Genomic DNA, 24,766 nt, shown 5'->3' with positions numbered 1-24,766 from the left:
TCCAATTCGAAGTACAAAAACTTACCTATATCTGTTTCTGAAAGGGTTATTGCCCTGGACACTGCAGATACCACTTTTTCGGCGGGAATAATTGAACCTAAGTCAAGTTGCTCTGATACAGTCTCAACAGTTGCAGTCATGATCTAAAATAGTGCGAAAAAAATAAAGAAAAATACAAAATTAATCTTGGTAAATAAAATAGCTCAAACCAAGATTGAAATAGGTTTATACCCAATAGGGTAAGGACTTAAGGGGTTGGGGTCCTTGGTTTGAGTTATGCTGTAATATTCGTACAGAACACACGTGCGGCATATGAACTAAGACACCTCCCACTGTAGGCACTTCTGGTATAGGCATGTTCAAAACCATTTCATTGGCCTTTTCTTTTTTGTCACCCTCTGGGGGGCTCTTGCGACTGTTTACATCATCTGACTCTATTTCCAAAGGAGGCTAAAAATAATAAACACGTTTTAGAATATTATTTACTTATTATATAAATAACTGATAATAAAATTGTTACACACCACAAAGGTTCTGACTTCAAATTGACATACATACATTTAATTGTTGGTTATTTTTTTCTGTGTATATAATAATATGCTCGATTGTTCACTATGGAATTAAAAGACTTAAGAATAAATTTACTTTTGCACAAGCTAATTACACCCTGCAGAACGCATATAAAGTCATTGCAAACAATAGAAGATCATGGCGATGCACTAAATGGGATGCACCGAGGATATATTAGGGTTCCAATTCGAAGAAGTATATTTCAGGAGCCTAAGCACACTGTGAGTTTGCCTCCTCATGACTGAATTTAACCAGGTATGGATTTGCTATTAGGAACAATAATAGAGAGGACGGAGTTAATCATCTAAATGAGGCTGCTCCAATTATTGTACAGGAGACAGGAGAAATTCTGAGATACCAGATCGAAAACATTTTTTGGATTTTTCGAAAGCGACTGAAAATTCAACCAAATGAGAGTTGCTTAGCTGTTAATTTATTGCAGTTGTATGTACTTACTAAATTAAGTTGTATGTAGTTCTATTAAAATTAGATACTGATAAAAGACCACCAACAAGGAACAGGACTCCTACAGAACTTAATCCTTTTGATATCTTACATACCTGGGATAGTGAATCCCCAATCTAGAGGATAGTGCGATGCCGTTCGGCAAGAAATCAGTCTGTGATCAAAGCGTTACCAAGGTTTCCAGGTAATTGTTATTAAAATTTGACTTATCTTTATGAAGCTTTATTAATATTTATTGTGGATTTAGGCAGATTGGCACAATATCTAGTACTTTCTTGTTTGCTTTATCTATCAGGTTAGGATTAATAGATATACTAAATTATTATTATTCCTTAATTTTGCCTCCCAATACAGGGTATCAATTTGAATCAGCTTTCTATAAAATCGCTAGGACACGTCAATTTGATTATCGAGGGAGAATAATTTTTATGTAGAAATCACTTTGCCACTTTCAACCCTCTTTTTCAAATTTGCTACTTGATGCAGCGACTTATCAGGCTACTCCTGGGCAAGAGTTGGGAATGCAGTACAATTCTGATTCAAATAGAATACTACGTAGTTTTGACGGGAGCCTAGTCTTAACTGTTGGCGATCTTAGAACAATGGTTTAAGCTAGTGGTGTGGTTTTTTTGATTGTAATGAAAGATGACAAGTTGACACAAGACTGTATGGTTGGTCGGGACTTTCTAAATTCTCCAAATGTTGTACTTCAAAAGGAGGCAAAATGTTGTCATCCGCCAACTGGCTACAGCTTTCTCCACAACATACAGTTTCAAATGTATGTACGGTAACAGAAGTGAGTGACGAACTTAAATTTGGTGAAGTTGACTTGAGTATAAAAATACAGTGTCATGAGTTATTGAAAGAATACCGGGACTGTATTTCGTTTTCTATGGTGGATTTAGGTAAAACGACGGCGGCGGAATTGACAATTCAGTGTGTTACGGAAGAACCCGTACTGTATATACCGTACCGTATGCCGAAACATAAAAAGAACATCTTACGTGGGATCATTGATGAGTTGCTGGACAATGGCATCGTTCGCCCATCAATTTCGCCATACGCGAGTCCGATTCTTTTAGTGAAGAAAAAAACAAATGATTACCGAATGTGTGTAGACTACAAACGCTTGCACGCGATAACGGTAAAAGACCGTTACCTCTAATAGAGGAACAATTAGACAAATTAGGGTGTCATCAGTGTTTTATAACCTTGGATTTGGCTTCGGGGTTTTACCAGGTTTTTATTGCATAAGAATTAGTGGCTAAAACAGCGTTTGTCTAGCCGGACAATCATCTAGAATTCCTAAGAATGCCGTTTGGTCTTTCTAACGCACCAGCTGTTTTCCAGAGGTTGATGAATAACGTTTTGGGACCTTTGAAGAATTGGATCGCTTTTCCATATACTGATGAAGTGATCATCTCATGTCCAAATCCTGTGGAAGGACTGGAACGTTTGCGTCAGGTGCTGGAAGTACTGCGTAGATACCATCTTACATTAAAGTTGGAAAAATGTCATTTTTTTCGAGATAATATAGATTATTTAGAGAGGGAGAAAACGAGTATAGGTGTTAAACCAGGTATGCGGAAAGTGACAGCTGTTTTAGAATTGAAAGAACCTCAGACTGTGAAGCAGCTGCGGCAGTTCCTAGGATTGTCAGGATATTTTCGGCATTATGATGATTATATATTCAGATTATGCTAGAGTTGTCGAACCGCTGACCCTTTTACTATGGAAAAGTGTACCGTGGCGTTGGAGACACAACAGCAAAATGCTTTCATTAAGGTCAAGAAAATTCTGACGACGAGACCATTGTTAGTTATCAACTTTTAACCCTGAATTTGCAACTGAACTTCATATGGATGCTAGCTTACTGGGATTTGGTGCTATCTTAATGCAGAGACAGAGTAAAACGTGTGATAGCCTATTATAGCAAGCAGACTACGTTTGAGCAGCGCAGCTACCATTCCTATGAACTGGAGACTGTGGCTGTTGTCTATGCTTTACAACATTTCAAGGTGTACTTGATTGGATTGAAATTGTGAATAGACCGATTTTAGTGCCTTGCGAACAATGTTTTCGAAAAAATCGAATTTGAAGAAGAGGTGCTTAAGCGAGTTGCCGATGAGCCATCAAATAGCACACGTGTCATCGCTAAGAATATGAATACGAGTAACGCTTCTGTCTGGCGGGTACTACACGAGCAACAACTCCATCCTTAGCACTTCCAGAAAGTTCAAGGTATGACTGCAGCTCATTATCATCCTAGAGTTCAATTTTGTCGATGGCTTCTGGATTACATCATTGCACAACCATACTTATTATTATACAATACCATAATTTTTTACGATATGTTTTGTGGACCGATGAAGCCTCTTTCACAAGAGACGGTAGTTTTAATAGTAGGAATAGCCATGTTTGGGACGAAGAAAATCCTTATGCAATTTTTCCAAGAAAACATCAGAATCACTGGTCTGTCAACGTATGGGCAGGCATTGTTGATGATTATTTAATTGGGCCATACCTTCTACCGGAAAGGTTAACAGGACCTATTTATCTGCGTTTCTTGGAGGAAGTTCTCCCAGAATTCCTTGAAAATGTTTCACTATAACGTTAAACAGCAAATGTAGTTTCAGCATGATGGAGCGCCGGCTCACTTTGCTGTACAAGTACGCGAGTGTTTGGCTCAGCGCTTTGGGCACCGTTGGATTGCCAGAGGTGGAGCAGTTTTCTAGTCTCCTAGGTCACCCGACTTACCGTCGCTCGATTTTTTTTTTGTGGGGTCATGTAAAGTCCTTAGTCTACGAAACTCCACTAGAATCAGAGCTAGACTTAATTGGACGAATAACAGCAGCATTTGAAATAATTCAAAACGAGGATCAAATTTTTAGTGTACTACGCCGAAATCATGTGCGGCGTTTAAATCGGTGTATTGAGGTTGGAGGAAGACATTTTGAACAATTGTTGTGATGGTATCATATACAAAAGATAAACATAAATGCATCAGATCCTATTTAGGTAATTAATATTTTTTTCTAAATTTAAACGCGTCTTAGGGCCGTAGTGGTCTAGTGACATATTTCCGGACATGGGTTCCTATACTCAAATGGATTCTACTGTTGCACTGAACAACCTCTAGAAGTTTGATTCCATAGTTCTGAAACACCCTGTATATTAATGTTAACCTAAAAAGACATGTTTGCATAAATAATCTCAGCTTTAACGTAATTAAAACACTTACAGGAATAATGTCTAATAATAAGTAATTTACAATGTTTAAATAAACCTAATTTGGAACCGCCGCACTCAAATTTAAAAAATTAGGTGCCAACATGTAGAAAATAAAAAGTTCTTTCAAATGACGTATCACTCAACCTCTATTACCATTTAAGATTTTCGAGAGGGAGGTTCGGGAGGGTAGGGGGTTGAAAGAAAGAGCAAAGTGATTTCTACATAAAAATTATTCCCCCTCGATAATAAAATATTGACGTGTCCTAGCGATTTTATAAAAGCCTAACCCGTTTCGAGATAATAGGGGTGGGATCATTAAGCTTTTTATTTAAGTAAAGGTCATCGAAGTAATAATTTTTTTTTGAATACGATTAAGTGGAGACCAAGGTAAAATATTGTTTGTTTTAATACCACAGGGTGTTTTATTGGTAAAAACTTTTTAACATCTATTACAGTAGGGTGCAAAATTTAAGAAAGATGGAGGAAATCTGTGCAAAATGCATACATTAAGATGATACATTTAAATTTATAAAAGACAAAGACAAAAGTGGGGAGAAATGCTCAAAGCTTAATACCATTATATGTGTTATTAAGACGGAGTGCAAAAGTCGTGCAAGATGAAGCAAAATAAAAGTCATAAAATTGTATAATTAGGTTTTAAAAATAATAATTAAGGGAGAAAGGTTAGCGTTAAATTAGCCGCCCTCCATCACTTAATTATTATTTTAGTTTGTCTAAAAAAAATTCTGGAGTCCAACATAATATGATAATATTCTTAGTGGAATAGTGGATGAAATGTTTCTACATTTTGGCCTAATGTGGCCAATGAAGCAAAGAAAAAAGGAATAGAAGATACATCATTAAGAGGAAGCGTTGATTGCTTGTTCTATTAATTCAAAAACAACTTAAGTTAAAATGCAGGGTGACTTCGAAGTTGAGTCATTTATTAAGGAAAAAGTCCATTCTGAAGTGGAGTCAATATAATATTGAAAAGATAGTAGGGAAGTCTTTCTCCACAAATAAAATGCTAATCCTCTTATTTCAGGAGTGATGCATTTCGGCAAGTGTTCTTGCCATTATCAGACTAGAGTTACTTAACACACACACAAATTCTTTCATTGGTTATTGTTTAGAATTTGTGTGTGTGTTAAGTAACTCTAGTCTGATGATGGCAAGAACACTTGCCGAAATGCATCACTCCTGAAATTAGAGGATTAGCATTTTATTTGTGGAGAAAGACTTCCCTACTAACTTTTCAATATGAGTAATTTATTTTTACAGCAAGTACATCCTACATGTGATACAGACTTTACGATACCTTTACCTGTATAAGATATCAACTTTTTTAAGTAAAAAACGCCTTATGTTTAAATATTTTGATTTCATCTTTTAAAATTAATGACTCAACTTTACTCCTTCACACTTACAACTTTTCACATCTTTTTCGTTATTTTTATCATCTGCGCTAATTTTTAATCAATAAATTATAATCCAATAAAATTTAATTAACGATATACAGTGACCGCCTTAAGTTCCGCATAAATTCGATAAAAATTAGAGACATGATTTTTTGAGAAAACATTCGGACCCGTCGATTTTTATTTTAAGTTGCATAATGCGCAATCATTTTCACATACATTTTTGTATACAGGGTGAAACAAAAAAAAATTACGTCATCGGTATTTTTTTTAAATGGAATGCTATATTTTTTATTGCATTTATGAAAAATAGGCGAAATTCCAAGCAAGTTTTGTATAACAAACCTTATCTCAAAACTCAACTGCTTCCGAAATATTTACATCTAAATAACAAGAAAATAAATAAGTACGTCTCTACAAATTAAGGTAAAATCGAGGATAAAAATAATGTTATAAACACTGCCAATTGTTTCTATTTCCATGGTTGCACTTGTAAAGAATCTCCATTTTTGAATGTCACTGTCGGTTCGAAAATTAATGGTTTTTATCAGAACAAATTATGGCTAATTTAACGGGAACCCAACGAATTGAAATTTTGATGATGCTAGGGTACGGGGATCGAGTGCACACGCAAAAAGAAGTAAGTGAACTGTTTAATGCCAAATACCCAAACCATCCTATTTCTCAGTCAACAGTTAGTAGAATAGAGTACAAATTCATAACTTGGTCATGTTAGGGATTTGCCAAGATCAGGTCTCCGTCGAAGAAAATTCAAACAATGCAACTTCACAAATTTCAGTTGATAATAATACAGCCGGAACGTCAGTAAGACGCATCTTAAAAGCAAATGAATACCACCCTTATAAAATTAGACGTGTATTAACACGAATGAAATGAGGACGATCCTGATCGAAGAAACCAATTTTGCGAGCAAATTATGAACATTTGCAATAATAACCGTCAGTTTGTGTTACGAGTTTTGTTTTCGGATGAAGCAACTTTTTGTTTAAACGGTGTCGAAAATCGGCAAAATTGTCGGTACTGGTCAGTGTCAAATCCACACTGGGCAACTGAGGCTCATACACAGTACCGTAAATCTATTAATGTTTGGGCTGGTATCGTGGAAAATAAAGTAATAGGGCCACACTTTTTCGAAGAAAACCTAACAGGACAACGCTATTTGAATTTTCTTCAAAAAGATCATATCCCTGCTTTGGCTGCCCTATACCCAGACGAACAAGACCCTGCTGTCCCGACAGATAATTTGTGGTTTCAGCAAGACGGCGCACCGCCACATTTCTTTCGAGATGTCCGTAATTACTTGTATACAGTGTTCCCAGGAAGATAGCTAGGACGAAGAGGGCCAATAGAGTGACCGGCCAGGTCACCAGACCTAAATCCCTGCGACTATTTTCTATAGGGGTACCTGAAAAGTAAAGTTTATATTGAGAAGCCAAACAACGTAGAAGATTTCAAAATTAGAATTAGTGATGTGGAAAAAAACAGTTTATAACATTTTATCTTAATTTCTAAATAGACGTACTTACTTGCTTTCTTGTTGGTTGAATGTAAATATTTCTGAAACAGTTGAGTTTTGTGATAAGGTGTGTTATACGAAACTTGCTTGGAATTTAGCCTATATTTCATAAATGCAATAAAAATTATAGCATTTCATTTAAAAAAATGACCGATGACGTCATATCTTTTTTTTTGTTCCACCCTGTAAAATGTATGTGAAATAATGCGCAACTTAAAATAAAAATCGACGGGTCCGAGCGTTTTCTCAAAAAATCATGTCTCTAATTTTTATCGAATTTATGCAAAACTTTAGGCGGTCACTGTATATGAAAAGTATAATATATTTACATATTATACTTTTCAGAAACAATAGGTTAAAAAATATTATTTCAGTATCTTAATAAGGATGCAAATAATTAATATCCCAATAAAGAAGACAGTTTTGAAGAAAATTTTGCTATTTTATCATTAATTAGGACCGAGTTTTTAAAATATAAAACTATATAATAAAGGAACTGTGTGGGTGCAGTTCAACATAGACAAAATGAACATGCTGTTAATTTATGAAAAAAGTTTTGTTGTTTTTCCATCCCTTTCTGAAAAGTTCTAAAATGTTTTTTTTCCTAATAACTATAATAAATATGGTATCGTTGCATAAATATTGATCAGAATATTATGCTACTCCCTGGAATGGAGTTACTGAAGTTACTGAATGAATTTACAAAGTTAAAGGGTAAAAATCATTTTTAACGTTAAATATTTCGAACAGGCTAACTTATACTTATACTACTTATAACTATACGGAACATAATATGACATGCTTTTATTCTGTGATTTTTTGTTCTTATCATTAAAGTTACCGTTATTGTGTTTTTATAAATATTTTTTTCAATTAATCCGTATTTTTCAAGAATTTAGGAGCTAAAATCGGAATGTATCGGCTTATCGAAGAGGTCGCACCTCGATTTGTGACTCTCTTGGTATATTTGCGAAATAACGCTCGGATACATCAATTTTGATTTCTAGGGGGGCGTTTTTTCATCTAGAGTCAGGGACGGAGGGTCCGGACCCCCCCGAAATATCGGTTTCACGAAAAATTTCACGCATTGGTGTCTTTACCTCACTTATAATCATGATAATATTTATCCATCCATGATATATACCTATTATTATACAGATGTAAATTCCAAAACGAGTGTGAATCTTCGGCAGCGGTTATAATATACAGCGAATACAATTTACGATTTATCTATAATACCATTATTCGAATAGCGCGCCAATGTCACACAAGTCCGCAAGACTGGAGGGTGTTACGAGCGCGGAGCGTTTGAACGCAAGTAACCTCTATTGCGGTTTTGACGTTTACAGGTCAGGCCACGCTAACCTTGCGTTCTGTCAACAGTCAAATAATCAATAATCGAATAATAGTGTAAGCCGTATATGCAATTTCGATTCATTGATTTCTGAGTGTAGATCGTCGTCGATAGCACGAATACTCGATCGTAGATCGAGTATTCGTGCTATCTTGGTAAATCCTCCTGCTGGAGAAATGCCTCCAATGAAAATTACTAAGTTTTTCAAGCGGAAAAATCTTGACGAAAAATCCGAGAATTCGGAACAGCCTGTTGAACAAGCCGAAGAATCAACGTCAGCAAAAAGATCGAAACAACACGAGACAGATAAAGTAAAGTTTGAAGTTAGTATTGATTTTTTGACGAAGTATAATAATGCCTAGGGAAATTTCTACCTGAGTGATGAGTATTTTATAATATGAATCCGAATCATAATGAGCTCAACGTCTAAAATTCATTTCTTGTTAACCTCAGAAGGCGCAAAAGTTGCTAGATCGAGATAATGACGTGGAACGGTTTTGTCGAAGAACATTGAACTATGTAGAAAAATATCAGCTTCTAGCAAATGTATGGACACCAGATGCGTTTTTTGTGTTTCCGGCATCGACAATTAGTGGTAAAAATCTGAAATTCCAGCTATCGTGGTTGCGAACATACCTTTGGCATTACTCAGCTGTTGAAGATGCAGCGTATTGTAAATCGTGTTTAATATTTGCAAAAGAGCAAGTTTTGAACGGCAGCCATGAAAATTCAAAGGCGCTCATCAAAATTGGTCGAAAAAATTGGAGAAAGGCTTTAGACAGGTTTAAAGAACATGTAGCGACAAAGTATCACGATGACCCCAACACCGATGCGGGCAAATTCAAGCTTATTTATGAAAACAAGAAGAACGATGTCATTACTGACATTGATCTAAGCCGAAAAAAGTTGCAGATCGAGAACAGAAAGAAATTATTGTGTCAATTATCCGTGCAGTCTTATTTTGTTGTCGACAAAGAGTAGCCCTTCGAGGTCGTCGAGATGATAGTGCTATGTCCATGGATATGCCGGAAGATAACGACGGTAATCTCAGAGCTCTCCTACGTTATGCAGTAGAGTGCGGGGATGAGTTTCTGCGAAACCACTTGATGACGGCTGGGGCTATTGCAATCTATCTAAGCTATAAGACACAGAATGAAATTATCGAGGCTGGACGGGAGATAATTACGAATGAAATAGTAAATCGTCTAAATAAGATGAGGTTTTTTGCAGTCACTGTCGATTAAACGACTTATATAGGTGGAATAGAGTCCGGTATGTACGAAAAGTTGCAGAGAAACAAGTCATACAAGAAGATTTTTTGTGTTTTGTACCTGTAGAGAATGTGACAGTCGCAGGACTGGCTAATACACTGTTAACATCGTTGAAAAAACTTTGCATTGAGATTCAATACATGAAAAAGCAAGGTGAATTCGCATTTCAGCGTACTTCAATGTCATAAATAATTTTCAAAGCAGAAAATAATATAATACTGTCGATGATCTTTGTTGTAGTTTATAATGGAGCACGAGCCATAAGTGGAGAGTTCAAAGGATGTGCAGCTATTGTTTAAAATTAAGGTTTAGATGCACCTTATTTTCATTGTGCAAACCACAATTTGAATCTGACTATCTGTCACGCATGCGACATTGCACCGATTCGCAACTGCTTGGGGACGGTCAAAAAAGTCGTCAGTTTCTCTCGAAATTGTAACAAGGCTGGAATTATTTTTAAAGGAAACCATTCTTGAATCGAAGACTGGCGCCAAGCAAATTCGTCTTCTGAAATTTTGCGAAACGCGTGAGATTGAACACCTCGCATCACTTGAAGAAAGAAGATTGTGATCTAAGTAAATGCATTGAATACGCGAACGATGTCCATGATGAAATAAATAATATGCGTACAAAGGCAGACGAAACATTTCGAGAAATTTTTGAATCAGCGACACAGATTGCTGAATCGATTGAGCCCGTGCTAACGGTTCCTCGACGAGCAGGACGTCAGAAAAATCCGGACAACTATGCTGGAAATGCTGAAGAGTACTATAGGTCAATCTATATTCCATTTTTGGATAAGTATTCTGAAGAGCTTGAAACAAGATTTTTAAAGCAACGAGATCTGGTTTCCAAGATACAAAATATTATCCCAGCAAAATGTGCAGAGATTGATAAGGTTGAATTGGACAAGACCATCTCTATTTTCAAAGATGTATGACCGAGTGAATTTACTGAGACAACTATAGGTTCCTATTTAAAAATTTCAAGTGCTTTGTAATATCTTATTTTTGGGTCTACCTGTTTTATATAACTCTATATCAAAAGACGTCCCTCTAGAAATCAAAATTGGCTCATACACGCGTTTTTACCAATACAGACCAGGGCAGGCACAAATAGGGGTGCGACATTTGCGGTCGGTTACCCTGTATATATTTCTGATCCATTTGGCTCATTTTGTTGATCTCTTTTTAATAACTAAAATATCGAATGCGGTTTGGGTAAAACTTTTGTATAATTTAAAGTATTTTAGCAACAAGTGTGTGGTGCTGTTGACTTAATTACTTTTAAGCTTTATAACATTGTTGAATGTTTCCGTATTTAAAGTTTGTCTCTTAAAATGCAATATTTTTTCTGGTGCTTTGTAAAGCTTGCTATTGATGTTCATTTTTTTTCATTGTTTAGCTACAAAATTGGTTAAAAAAATTGTTAATAAAAAAAGTAATAAAAGATATATAGAAGAAAATAATAAACCTATATTTTTAATACGTTGCAGTTTGAAAATGGAGTTACATACAAGCAATAAATACAGGGTGTCTCGAAACGACACTGTAACGATATTGGAAACGTCGAGAATACCAGCTGATTCTCCGTCATTCCGAAATGATACAAGCGGCACATCATACCATGTCTCTAGGTCTGCGAATCTTCCGGATTCATGGTCAGCCAAGTATATAAGCAGCGGCATCGCTGCTGGGAGTAAGTTGACAGTTTAGTCGAAGTTTGGTTCGGAACATAGCGTAGCGCGAGATTTAAATCTGACATAAAGACGGTGGAAATAAGCATTTCTAGTAGTAGTAAGTGATCGTGTTTAGTAGTGTAAGTGTGTTAATAAATTAGTGGACTATTTTTAATTGTTTTAATCTACACCTAATGAATGGGAAAAACCAGTACACCTTGAGCAGTGGACAATAAGAACGAAGTTTGTAGTAATATGGAACCTGATGGGCTGATGCGCCTCAAACCGCCTCAATTCGATGGTCAACATCATGAAATATTTATCAGCGTCAGTTTGAAAAGGCTGCAAAACCAAAGGGTAAGTCATCTAGGGAGGAGGCCTCTACCCTTACATTGGCCTTGAGAGGAGATGCTGCTGCCATCCTACAGAAGAATGTCGCAGTTGGAAAATCAGTGCCAAAAGTCAGAAGAGTCCTTGCAAGAATGTGAAGCTGACATTGCAGCCCGACTGGCTGTTATTATGGAAACCATGAAGACGCTGAGCTGCAACAAATTCAAGTTCAACAATTCGCGGTCCCTGTGAAGTACAGCAAGATCTGTTTATTGCTTCAGCTGAGTCTGCTCTGGCACATGGTATAGCTAAGGATTTACAAATGTCTGGAGGAGTTTTCCGTAGAAAGTTCAGGAAAAGTCAGGAGTTTTGTCAGTTTAACCGAGCAAGCATTTTAAATGAAGAGACTGATAGAAAGATCTTCTACCTTATTACCATAGAGGCATTGCACCAGAAGCCAACTCATAAGGACTTCTGGGACGCTTAGTGTTCTCTAAAGGAGAAGTTTCTTGCCGAGGATCTGAGAAGCCTAACAATACCCAAACTCTCATGCGGACTCGATTACCTGGACTGGAGGTCTTCAGGTCTACAGGCGTGCAAGCTCTGGTGTGCTGTTAACCTCTAAAACGTCGTTCTTTGGAGAAAACCGTTGGTTCTTATTTCTTGAGGTCCAGTTGCAAGAGAAGCACCGTCTGCCGATATTGAGATATAGTGGATGTCATGTTTGGAATCATTTCGTGACCAAATACCAAATGAGCTTAGGGAAGGGGCAGTGTAATGATAATGGAAACGTTGAGAATACCAGATGATTATCCGTTATTCTGGAAGGATACAAGTGGCGCATCGCACAACGTCTCTAGAAGGTCAGCGAATCTTCCGGAATCATGGTCAGCCGAGTATACAGGGTGTCATTGAAATGGTGTAGAAAAAGTTGTACTCCTAAAAATAGTACAAAAAGTTTCTATATGTATAGGGCGAAATATTAAGAAAGTTAGGGGCACTGAAACGGTGAATTTATTATTTTTTAAAAATTAAACTTTTTCCTATAAAAAAGGTACTCTTGTTGCACATCGGTCAAAGTGATGGTTTTCGTTAAAGCTTTTGATTATCTGTGATCTCCAATAAGAGGCATGGCCCTTTTCTGGATGAAATCAAACAGCTTCAAATTTTGGGTACAGAGTTGCTCTTTATGTGAGAGCAAGAGATGGACATATCTGACTTTGTAAAGCATTAAAAGATGTTGTGGAATATACAGTCTTTTCATTTTAAAAAGTGTCCCAAGCAACAAGAGTTGCTGGCAAACATTCAAAAACAAGAATTCAGTTTCGATAAGAGGCTTTCATGCCAGATCCTATCGAATCCTTTGAAATATCTAAAGATATTGCAGGAGATGCACCATATTTCTCGATAGCCTTGATCTAAATATGTATAACATAGGCCAACAGATCGCGAGTAGACCTGTGTTTTCGAAAACCATACTCACGGTTGCTAATGATGTTCGTGGAATCCAGGTATTTTAAAATTTCCGGTTGACAAGTTTCTCTATTACCCTAGCGAAAAGGACTAAAGCAATCGGACGGTAATTGATAAGCATCCTTTTTTTTCCTTTCTTGGGTATCGAGTCCGCCCAAGTTTCTAGTTTCCTGGGAAGACACCTCTTCTGTATGAAAAAGAAAACAGTTCCATCTACAGGAGAAACCATCTACCCTAGTAAATAGTGGAATTTTTTACCTAACAAGTTTTTTATCCTTGACTAACTGCTTTTGTTACAGATCAGAATGATCTTAATCCATTTGCGCAGTTGAAAAGTTTGTTTTTCACTCTCTCGTATTTTTCTTTGCAGGTATCGATTGTCTGCTCGTACCCATTTCTCAAGCCAACAAAATTGACATGATTTGCAGGGCTTGGGTCTTAGCGTCATTTGTAATAAGCAGCATTTCTGTTGTTGATATTGTTTGAGCAGTGCCACTTACGCCATGGAAATTCTGAACTTTACTTCTTAGCTCATTGGAAACATTATTAGGATTTCCTAGGGTTATTTCCGAAGACGAATAAACCTAACCTGTATAGATTTTGTCGGACCCGTCTCTCACATCAACAATCTTTAAAATTTCACAATTCCTATAGTCTATAAATCCAAAATCCTATAGGGCTCTTGGAATATATGATATGAATACATCACAGTAAAAATTTGCGCCGGTTTTTAGATCAACGATTTCCCACACGATGGATTCGAAGAGGATCCATTCAATGATGAATTCTGTGGAGTTTCTCGCTGTTAACCCGATTTTAGTCTCCTAATTTTTTTGGAGATATAAGATCTTTTATTAAGGATAAGGATGACTTGTGCCATGTTGAATTATTCCCGAAATATTAAAAAGGTGTCGCGAGTCAATGAGCCGATGGTGCAATATTTGTACTGAAATAAATGGCAAAAAATGTTGAAGAATTATTATAGACCATAATTAAGCAAAATTATAAATAAATAAACAGTTATTTAATTAATGTGTTTGATCTACAGCCTCCACCAAGCTGCAGTGGAGTTTTTCGAGACATCCTGCATTTCCTCCTGAAATTTACCAGTCAGCCACCAAATAGTCGTTTTTTCAATTTTTTTTAGAATAATCATATTTGCAAATTAGTTCGGAAACGTGAAGCAGAAGTTTCGTTAATTGAATTTAACAATTAATAAGTTTAATTTTTCAGAAAGTTAGGAAAAGCGCAATGTTTTATTATATTGTTAAGATTAATTAAACAGGATGGGAATTACAAAGTTTGGGATGTATAGGTACTCGTTGATGGCAATGATGCCCATGTTAAAAGAAAATTGGTTGTAATGTAAGGTGCCAGAATAAATGTTTCCTAAAAATGCATCTTTTAAATTTCCACCCTGTATCAAAACTACAAACAAATATAACGGTACAAAATAGTTAATTTAACGAAAAAATCAGATATTTAAAAAATCGAGTGGAAAAAATCTAAAAAGGTATTGCTCTGTTAATTAATAAAAATAGGCATGCATAAATATATCGGAGAATAAAAATATTCTAAAGTCTTACATCAGGAGGGTGTGCGAGAGTAACAGGAGATAAATAAATAACAAGTTCATAAGCTAGTTGATGCCACATGATACTGCACTCGCAGTAAGTACATTCCATTTTGGAAGAGCATGAATGAGAGCTAATCCAAGCAGCCGTAACCATGCTTTTTAAAAGCGAACACACATTTTTGCACAGCGAGGAACTTAGACCTGTATGTTTGTCTATCTCTTGAAGTTCCATTTGTTTAAGCAGTATATCAAGCATTAAAATGCAACAAGACAACTTATTTTCAGATTCCATCTCCATTGGTGATTTTGCGTTAACCTCTTCTTCAGCTATTGATGTTTTTGAAGAACCATCGAACTGTTGGATATCTTCGGTGGCTAAAAAAAATTCTAATTAATAAATGATGCTGTATATTTTTTTTACATATACGTTAATCATAATTAAGTTTTAGTGTGTTGTTGGATTCAGCTCGAAATTAAAAGTGTTTTTATGGAGATCCAAATGTTTACCAAATATAAGTTTGATCATTTAAGAGCCTTTATTTCGACTTAAATCCGATGAAACACTAAAGCTTAGTGACTGAGGGCACGATCATTCACTTAATAAATCATGATGAAGTTGTTGGCGTTTGGTGTGTCACAAATTACTTTAGCTCAGATGTGAAGGCCCAGATTCTCTGTTGCGTCCACACTACAATTAGATACCAGAGCATCTAGTATATTATAATGCGATCTAATGTTAAGTACGAAAATTATCAATAAGCTATCTACGTTCGCATAGCTATTGTAACGATATTGGGAATGCTGCGAATATATAATCTATTCGTCATTCCGGAATCATCGCGGTGACGCATGAGGGAACACCGCATGACATCTCTGGAGATGCGTAGAAGGTTAGCGAATCTATCAGAATAATGGTCTGGCGAGTATATAAAAAGCCAGTTCAAGTCGGAATATTGGGGTGACTTTTAAATCGACACAAATACTAAAACTGAACTGAAATAAATCGGACTAAAATGTGTGGAGGGATTTAAAAATTGGTAAGCTGAAAAGGGAGCTGGAGGAAAGGGACTGCGAGTCGACGGAAAACAAAGCGAACCTGCAGGAGCTGCTTTGTAACGCATTACTTGAGGAAGTTGATGACTCGGACAAGTTTGTTTTTCCTGATACAAGCGATATCGTTCAAATATTTTAAGGCTTAAAAAATGAATTGCTGAAAAATTCTGCAAAGATGGAAGAAAATTCTACCAACCTAGAAGCTAAATTGCTGAAAAATACTGCAAAAATGGAAAACATTTCAGCAAAACTAGAAGAAAACTGTGCACACTAAGAGAAAATTATGCCAGGTTGACAAGATTTTGGAAAATAATGCCAATTTTAAAAGTGAGCTTAAGGAAAAGCTAAGAAGGAATTCTACCAGGTTGAAGGACAAAATTTTTGAAAATAAGAAGGAATTAAAAGAAGAAATTCTGGAAATATCCGTTGCTTTGCGGTAGGTTACCCAGGGAAAAGGTGACTGACCCTATGTTGACCTTAAGAGGAGATGCTGCCGCCATCCTACAAAAAACGTTCCGCGAAAAGCAAGAAGTCTACGAACACCTGAAGAGGCATTTGGAGATGTATTATGGGCAGTCACATCTGGAATATATCTACTACATACTTGTTGTTGAACAATCGGTGCCAAAAGTCGGCGCAGACCTTGCAAGAATTTAAAGCTGATGCACAGTGGAGTGTTCGAAATGTAGCAAATCAGGTCCGATAAAAAGACGTTGTTCAGAAGGCGCTAGTTCCACTCTCGCTAATCTAAGGAAGGTCGATGCGAAAGAGCAATCGTATCGACCTGTATTTTTTTGGAAATCGTATTAAAAAAAGTCTGTCGGACAAAAACGGAGTTGCAAGCATTATCAGCGGGAAGAGGAGAAAGATGTTCAGTTGTTAAGAACTAAGATGATCAATGATACTTGGCAAAATGGAGATCTTATAAGAAACCAGGAGAAATATTTCGAAATCCAGGGAGTCCTAAACTGGATAAAGGAAGGGAAGAAGCCAACTTGGAAAAAGGATTCTTCCAGTTTTAAGTCATAGGGGCAATGTAACTCCCTAATTTTGAAAGACGGACTCTTGCAACGAAAAATAGTTGATTTCGACGGCAAAGAGGAAAGAAAGCAAATTTTTATGCCTAAATGTGGGATTTCGGAGTTCTTGAGGAAATCCATGTGGGTGTATCAAGAGGACATCTTGATTAACAAGCTGGGAAAAAATGATAGTAATATTTTACTGGGTCAATCAATAGTAAGACGTAAGTGCGGTAAGTAATAGTAGGCCACAGAGAAAGCAGAAGGCTTTGATGCGTCAGTACAACTTGGGAAGTCCCTTTGAAAGGACTGCTATTGACGTTTCCGGTCTGTTTCTCAAATTAGAAGCAGAACATGAGTACATCGTGGTCGTGATGAACTACTTCAACAAATCCAGCTAGTTCCAGAACATCTGTTAGACGCTTGGAATCAAGAAAAAGAGGATTACTGCGTTACATCCGCAGTCAGATGGCATGGTGAAACGAATGAATAAAACCATTAATCGGTATTTGGCCAAACTAGCCAACAAAGAGACTGGGATAGGTTTCTTCATTTGTTCCTGCTTGCTTATCGATCGGCTATCTATGAAAGCACAGGAGAATCTCCGGCTCGAATAGAGATGAGAAGAGAACCCCAATCTCCCATGCGATCTGAAGTTTGATTGCCCGCCAGGAACCGATGCCAGTTGCCGGGGAGGACTACGTCTGTGAGCTGCGCAGAAAAATGTCATTCATAAATAAATTCGCATTTTCATTTAAGATGCTGGTGATCGGATGAAGGACCCATATAATATCAATGACAAAGACAGATGTAAAATATCGGTTTTACAAAAAAAAGGTCTGCCACCGAAATTTTAAAAGTCCTTGGATGGGTCATACAAAGTTCTGGAAGTCATACAGAATACAAAATCTAATCAGGGTCGAACTTGACATTCGATAAATTCATAGCGCATCATTCTATTGGCCGCAATAATTGTGACCGTACTACGTGACCTGTGAAGTGAAGCAAAATCTGTTTATTGCTCCAGATGAGTATTTTTTGGCACATTGTGAGACGAAGGATTTACAAGTACCTAGAGGAATAGCTGAGGTTTTTTGACGAAAATTCGGAAAAAAAAGAGCTACGTCGGTAAGCCTTCAAGATAACTGATAAGATTGGTACAAAGATTTTATATCTGGTTACCAAGCCAACCAAGGACGTTTGGGATACTTGGTGTTCTCTAAAGGGAGAATTGCCTTAGACTTGGACTAGACTATGAATCGCAGTATGTTAGAGGTGGACTTCAGGTTTACAGACGTCCAAATTAGTGTGCTGTTATACTCTTCAACGTCGTTCTCTAGGGAAAAGCGGGATTGTTATTTCCACGAGAGATCCCGTTCCAAGAGGATATTGAAAATATTGACATCGACATTTCGGGACGAAATGAGCTTAGGGTGGGAGCAGTGTACCGGTATTGGGAACGCTGCAAACATATCTTCTCTTCCTTATTCCGGAATCATCGCAGTGACGGAAGCGGGCACACCGCACTATAATTCTTGAGACACGTGGAAGGTTAGCGAATCTTCCGAAACCATGATCTAGCTAGTATATATGGAGCCCTCACCGCTAAGAGGCCAGTTCAAGTCGAAATATTTGCACGATTTTTAAATGCAAATGAATAGTAGTAAATAAAAACTTCTATTAGTCTTAAGTGATCCTGCTGAATGAATACGTGTAAATTAGTTGACTATCTTTGTGCATAGAGTTTAAATTCACAACGCCAAGAACGCTACATTACGTTTCGTTTTGTAAGATCTTACACGAATTATACGAATCGTCTAGTTTCAAAACCCGACGAATCCATTTCTGATCAATTTTCGGTTTTTAACGTCAATGCAGTCTCTATCCTCTACAATCTGATACATTATGTATAGTGCAAAGCCTTTCAAATTTGATTTAAGTGTATGCTTTAAATACAGTGTCAGTTTCAAAATCCGACAAAACCATACAGATTTAAAATCAAATGGCGACAAATCCGTTATGACCAATTTCAGTATGGTATGGTATCTCCAGAAGAGTATCTTACAATATTTAAAGGTCATGGAACCATTTATTCATTGGGCCGTGATGTTGCTGTTAATACCTGAAAAAAGGATGCCCAAAATTCAGTTAAACTCCTAAATTCAATATGTGTTAACAATTTTTCCTGAGAGGAAAGAGTAAAAGAGTAACAGTTCGAGGTAAATAATCTTACAGGTGGGATATTGGTGCATACCAATCGATTTTTAAAAAGGGAAGTCAGCAGCAAGTATCCTACAACCAATTGTATTAAGTGTACATCCTAGTAAGGAAAAGATGAAAGAGAATCATGGAAATCCAGAGGAACCTGCCATTTGTAATAATGTTTGAGAACCTGTTGAGGACGTTCCAGATCTAGTTGTTTAATTATTGATTCATATTTGTGCAAATAACCAAAATTACTTTGCTAATCTTGTATCTTGATTTTATGCAAAAATATAAATCAAACTTTGTTAAACTCACATGTTTAAGTTTCAAATACCGACAAATCCATAGGTCAAAATCAAATACCGACTAATCCTTATTAATTTATTATAATTTTGGTGTATTTTATGTTCTTTTGCAAAAAAGAATATTTTTTTTAAGTTAATTAACTATTCCTCTAAATACTAACATATTAAAACGCATATACGAAAGAGTTCTCATAGCAAAATAGTTTTTTGTCAGTTCTGAAAAATTGACCTGCATGGATTTGTCAGGTTTTGAAACTAGATGATTGATATTAATAAAGAATATGCTTATTAAATTTTAATAAAATAGATGCAGATATTCCACATGGATGTTGAGTATCGTTTTTACCAACACTTAACATGCGAAATGTCTGCAGCCGTTTTATTCAAGCCAGAATACTCGTGTTATTCATACGACTTATCTTTCTCGAGACCGCTTCTTCGTCATAAAAATCGCGTTGTTGTCGGACGTTCACATCTGAGTTCAAGGAATTTGTAGTGTTGTTAAAAATAAATTACTTGCTTCTAGATTATGGTTGAATAAATGACTATAAAGATTATTTAGGTACTAACCTTAGAACATTGAATGCCTAGAATAAGCCTAGCTGCAAACCGTAGACAAGGTTGTTTGAGTTCACAATCTCAGACAATGACGTCAAATCGACTTTTCAATTTTTCATTCAATATATATTTTTCTTAATCCAGTGAATATTATTTAATATGTTTTATTTTGTAACAGGTAAAAAATGTACTGTGTAAAAGTTTCGTTATATACTTACTTTAAGATATACTTTAAGAGTAATCAACAAATTTTTCAGAATAAAAAAAAAAATCTTAACAAAAGAGTTAATAAAAAAAGCAACTTAAGCGATTGCACGCGACGAGCGGCGTACATACGATACAAAATGATGCGATACAATCAGTTGGGTTGATAATTTCGCGCGATTCGCACGTTATTGTCGGAACTAACTCAAAGCATGGATCTAGAAATTTTAATCAATTTATTACAGGAACATCCTGTTTTGAGATATAAGAGTTACCACAACAGACTATTAACGCACAGAGATTGGAGAAAGGTAGGTGAAGTCATGGGAACGACAGGTAAGTACAAAAATATCAACATTCCTATTTATAGAATGTTGTTCAAAAAATTGTTTGAATTTCTCTCTTACTGTAATAGCTGCCCGGGATGAAGCATTAAACTTTTTTCTAAATTCTGGCGCGGTGTTTTTAGTAAATGCCGGTAGGCCTCACGAAAAGATGTGGTTTCGGCTTCAGTCATGGATTCTAAATCGAGAATTATATTGTGAAGCAAAGTGATTGCTTTTACTATATGCTTAACATTTTCTACATTCGGTTCGATAGCTTTCTGTAAAATTCGAAATTTAGATACTATTGAGCAGAAAGAGCATTCCACCATCATTCTTGCCCGGCAAAGAGCTCATTAGACATTTTTTCAGGGAGAATGCAGCATCTCCCACTAAAACGTATGGTGCTTCTATATTAGACCCTGGCAAATTTTCCTTGGCTATTTGCAGTCTTCCCAGTTTAAGAGACTGTTTAAGGGGACAGTTGTCAAACACTCCTGCGTCGTTATCTTTACCATAGGAGCCTACATCATCCATTACAAACTTATAGTTTGCATCAATTACAACCAGTAATCCGATTGAAAAGTAACCCTTGTAGTTATAATGCATAGAACCAAAGTTTCTCGGTTTTTCTATGCGGATGTGTTTCCCGTCGATGCTTCCAACGCAGTGAGGATATTGCCATCTGTCCCAAAAGCTTTGCGCTATTAGTCTGAAGTCTTTTACAGTGGGTTTAGCCATGTAAATTGGTAATAATGTATTCCATATACCTACACGAACTTCGATGACAATGTTGGAACCAGATGATTTCGAAATTCTGAATGAGAAAGCGATTTGGCGAAATTGTACCCCAGTAGCCAAGTATCTAAAATCAAAAGGTTATTTAATTATACAAGCTTTTAAAAATTATTTGATGTAACAGAGTAAAACATTCAGAACAACCCGAGGAACAGGCCTTGAAAAAAAAATTATTTCCATTACAGTACAACTGGAGTATGGAATAAAAGCAGGTTTAATTTACAATTTTTTTATTTCAGGTGATACCGTCAAGAAAAAATGGAAACATCTGCGAGATACTTTTTGTAGGGAATTGAAAAAAAATCTAAAACCCCGTTTAGGAGCTGATGCTGACAGCGAGCCAAAATATAAAGGCCATGGCCTCATTTTGAATGCATGTCAATTTAAGAATAATAATAAAGCCTCGAAAAACTACTGGTAAATTCGAACAATCAGAAAATTCACAAGAATTCTCTAACGAAGAAAGCAATAGTACAATTCTATCGGGATCGGCAACTATGGATGACGAATCAATAAACACAGGTAAACATATAATTGTTGAAGAAATTAGTGAGCTTGAGTCGTGGATGTCTATGGCAGAGGACAGCAGTACTACAGTAAGCACGGAAAGCAATGATCACATCACTCTGCAACCAGGGACTATGATTTCCACATCTGGGCTAGACCCACGAGACTGCATCATTCTCCAACAGTTGCCCTCCAGTTCCATTCTTCAGCAGATGCCGTCATGCTTCATGCCTTCAAAGCGCGCATCTCTAGTAACACAAAATTGCTCTTGTAAGAAAAAAAAAGTTGGCGATGAATTTCGAGGCTTTCCTTGAAATTGAAAAAGAGAGAAAATGAACTTTTTACGTAAGGAACAAATCAACGAGGACGATGATGACATATGCTGGCTTAAGTCTTTATTACCGTTTATGTAACAACTCCCAGCATTGAATAAACTGCAGTTTAGGACACATATGCAACAAATATTCATAAAAAAACTAGAAAGAAATGATTCAGCTTTGCCCTCCTCTAAGGTTACTCCTACAAACATGTTAGAGTAGATCATAAGTAATAACCACTGTACTGAGGTATTAACTATATTATTTAGAATTTCATTAGCCTTTTTGTGAAGTTTTTTTTTACATTTAACTATGTAAATCTAATAGAAGCTAATAAGTACTTTTTTTTACTTACCTAAGAGTCAGTATTAATCTTTATTCGACAGATATAATTCGTTAAAAGTTTGTAGAACTTAATAGTTGGCAGGTTTTATAGCCTTTAAAATGTAATCAAATGTTGTTGGTAACATTCGTGCATATTCCTTAAATTTGGTGGGTTGACTTCTCAACTGTTTATACGGATGATGGAATTCAGCATGTAAATGCCTTTCCAAGTATATAATATTGGTTTTACTCCTTCTGCGTTGAAATTTTTTCACGAATTTGTATTTTAAGTAAGACTTTTCGAGCAAAATAGAAATGCGTTTGTTCATAGTGAAACCACCGTGAAACGCTGTAGCACGACTGATGTGAGCGACGCGATCCCCACATTAGCATAGCGGCATCTCCTGATATCCCCAAGGAATTTTAATAATTTTTTGTCCAGATATTAAAAATCAATAACTAAATTGATTTATAGTGGTTATAAACCTCTACAAAGTAAAGTTTTTTTTGTGAGAATTAATTAAAGTCGAATGTTAAAGAAATGAATTAATCTTTTTTCTATAATATATAATAAATATAACTAAACGCATTTGAGGTGGTTGCAAACCTTTACAAACAAAAGTTTTTTGGAAAAAATTATTGAATTGTTAGATGTTAAAAAATATAAAGGGCTATAACTCCTAACGGCTATAAGGAAAAGTTTTATCCATATCCTTTGGGAGTTATAGCCGTTTATAACATTTAATAACTCAACAATTTTTAAGCAATAAACTTTCATTTGTAAAGGATTGCAACCATCTCAAATCCGTTTAGATATTTCTTATCTATTATAGAAAAAAATTTAATTCAATTCCTTTGGGAGCCTTTTTCATTTCTTTAACATTCGACTTTAATTAATTCTCACAAAAAAAACTTTACTTTGTAGGGGTTTATAACTACTATAAATCAATTTAGTTATTGATTTTTTATATCTGGACAAAAAATTATTAAAATTCCTTTGCAATTCCAGGAGACACGGGCATTATATTGAGGGAAAAAGCTTAGTTTTGGTATCCAATACTCAATAGATACTTCACAAATGTCTTCTTTTATGATATTATAACCTAGAAGGATGACACCATTGACACCTAACTCGCCTGTGGATTTAAATTTTCTTTTTCTTGATATATGTGACTCAGATTCCTTTATCATTTTTCCGCAAATAGGGAGTTTTAAGTTTTAATATTAATTAAAAAATGAAACTGAAACCACTCAAAATATCTTTTTAATCCTAATACTGTACGAAAGATGCACCATCCAAATGTCAACAACGAGCGCAGTTGCCAAATACCTTTATCGCGAGAATATTTCTAGGCGAAATTTACAGCGTTGTCGTTCTAAGTGGAAATTTGGTAATTTAAAGAATCCAAATTTAAAATATTAATAATTATTAGTGATTAGTGTAAATATAGTGCAAAACAGTTTTGGTTATTAAATGAATTTCACTCTTTCTTTTGCTTTATAATAAAAAATGCAATTCAGTTTCTGCTAATTATAATAATTTATTATATCACTTTATTTTTTTCTGTTAAAATTACTGGCACCATGGCATACTAAGCATGTTTATCAACAAAATATCCCCTCTGCCCCCTATGTAGATGTTGCACTCAATCGAAAGCAGCCAATGTTTATTCTAGTGGATTCAATGTTCTAACATATATGTACTAAGATATACTTACTTAAAGAATTCTTTTTTGATTGACCAGGAACAGGTAATAAATCTAACGGTTGTTCTATTGGCATAGTATCGTTATGTCCATTTACTTCTTTCATGCTAATTACTCCATCTCCAAATATTGCAAAAAGTAAGTGTAAAGGAGTAGATATTTCCAAAAGAGTTAATGTCTAAAATAATAAGAGTATCAGGTTTTACTTTAGTATGATTTTTGTTATTAACTAACAGTTATTTAATTCACAATCCTCAATCTTGCGTGAATCCTTAAAATGCAGGAGATTTTCCGATATAGATGATATGAAAAATTATATACAAGACTGGCTATTTTCTTTCATGTGTCTACATATCCATGCATTAATATGGAATAAACATTCATAGGAAAAGCATTAAGTTAAAGAGAGAGTGACAATGCTTTTGTACGTTCAATTTGTGCGTGAACCGTAGTTAGTAACGGGAGGGGTAAGAGAAACACTATCCATTTTTCTTTTTATAATTTGCGACTTAAATTTGTTATTGCAACACATTGATCTTCCCAC

At 35.8% G+C, this 24,766-nt stretch overlaps 1 protein-coding gene across 10 annotated transcripts in view; it reads right to left on the bottom strand.

Annotated features, from left to right (window-relative positions):
- LOC126748529 (protein unc-79 homolog) overlaps positions 1 to 24,766 on the bottom strand; it is a 218,350-nt gene that overhangs the window by 105,586 nt on the left and 87,998 nt on the right. For 6 of the 10 annotated variants that reach the window (XM_050457825.1, XM_050457826.1, XM_050457829.1 and 3 more), the window contains 4 exons: positions 24,235 to 24,400; positions 14,914 to 15,278; positions 232 to 450; positions 26 to 143 (listed from right to left, as the gene is read on the bottom strand). In XM_050457825.1, coding sequence (XP_050313782.1) covers positions 26 to 143; positions 232 to 450; positions 14,914 to 15,278; positions 24,235 to 24,400 — 868 coding nt within the window. The remainder of the gene's footprint in view (positions 1 to 25; positions 144 to 231; positions 451 to 14,913; positions 15,279 to 24,234; positions 24,401 to 24,766) is intronic. The other 4 variants (XM_050457827.1, XM_050457834.1, XM_050457828.1 and 1 more) reach the window with 3 other exon arrangements.

This window comes from Anthonomus grandis, chromosome 22, assembly GCF_022605725.1.
Source record: "Anthonomus grandis grandis chromosome 22, icAntGran1.3, whole genome shotgun sequence".
Lineage (NCBI taxonomy): Eukaryota > Metazoa > Arthropoda > Insecta > Coleoptera > Curculionidae > Anthonomus > Anthonomus grandis.
Note: the sequence above shows the minus strand (reverse complement) of the source record. Positions and strands in the feature narration are given on the sequence as shown.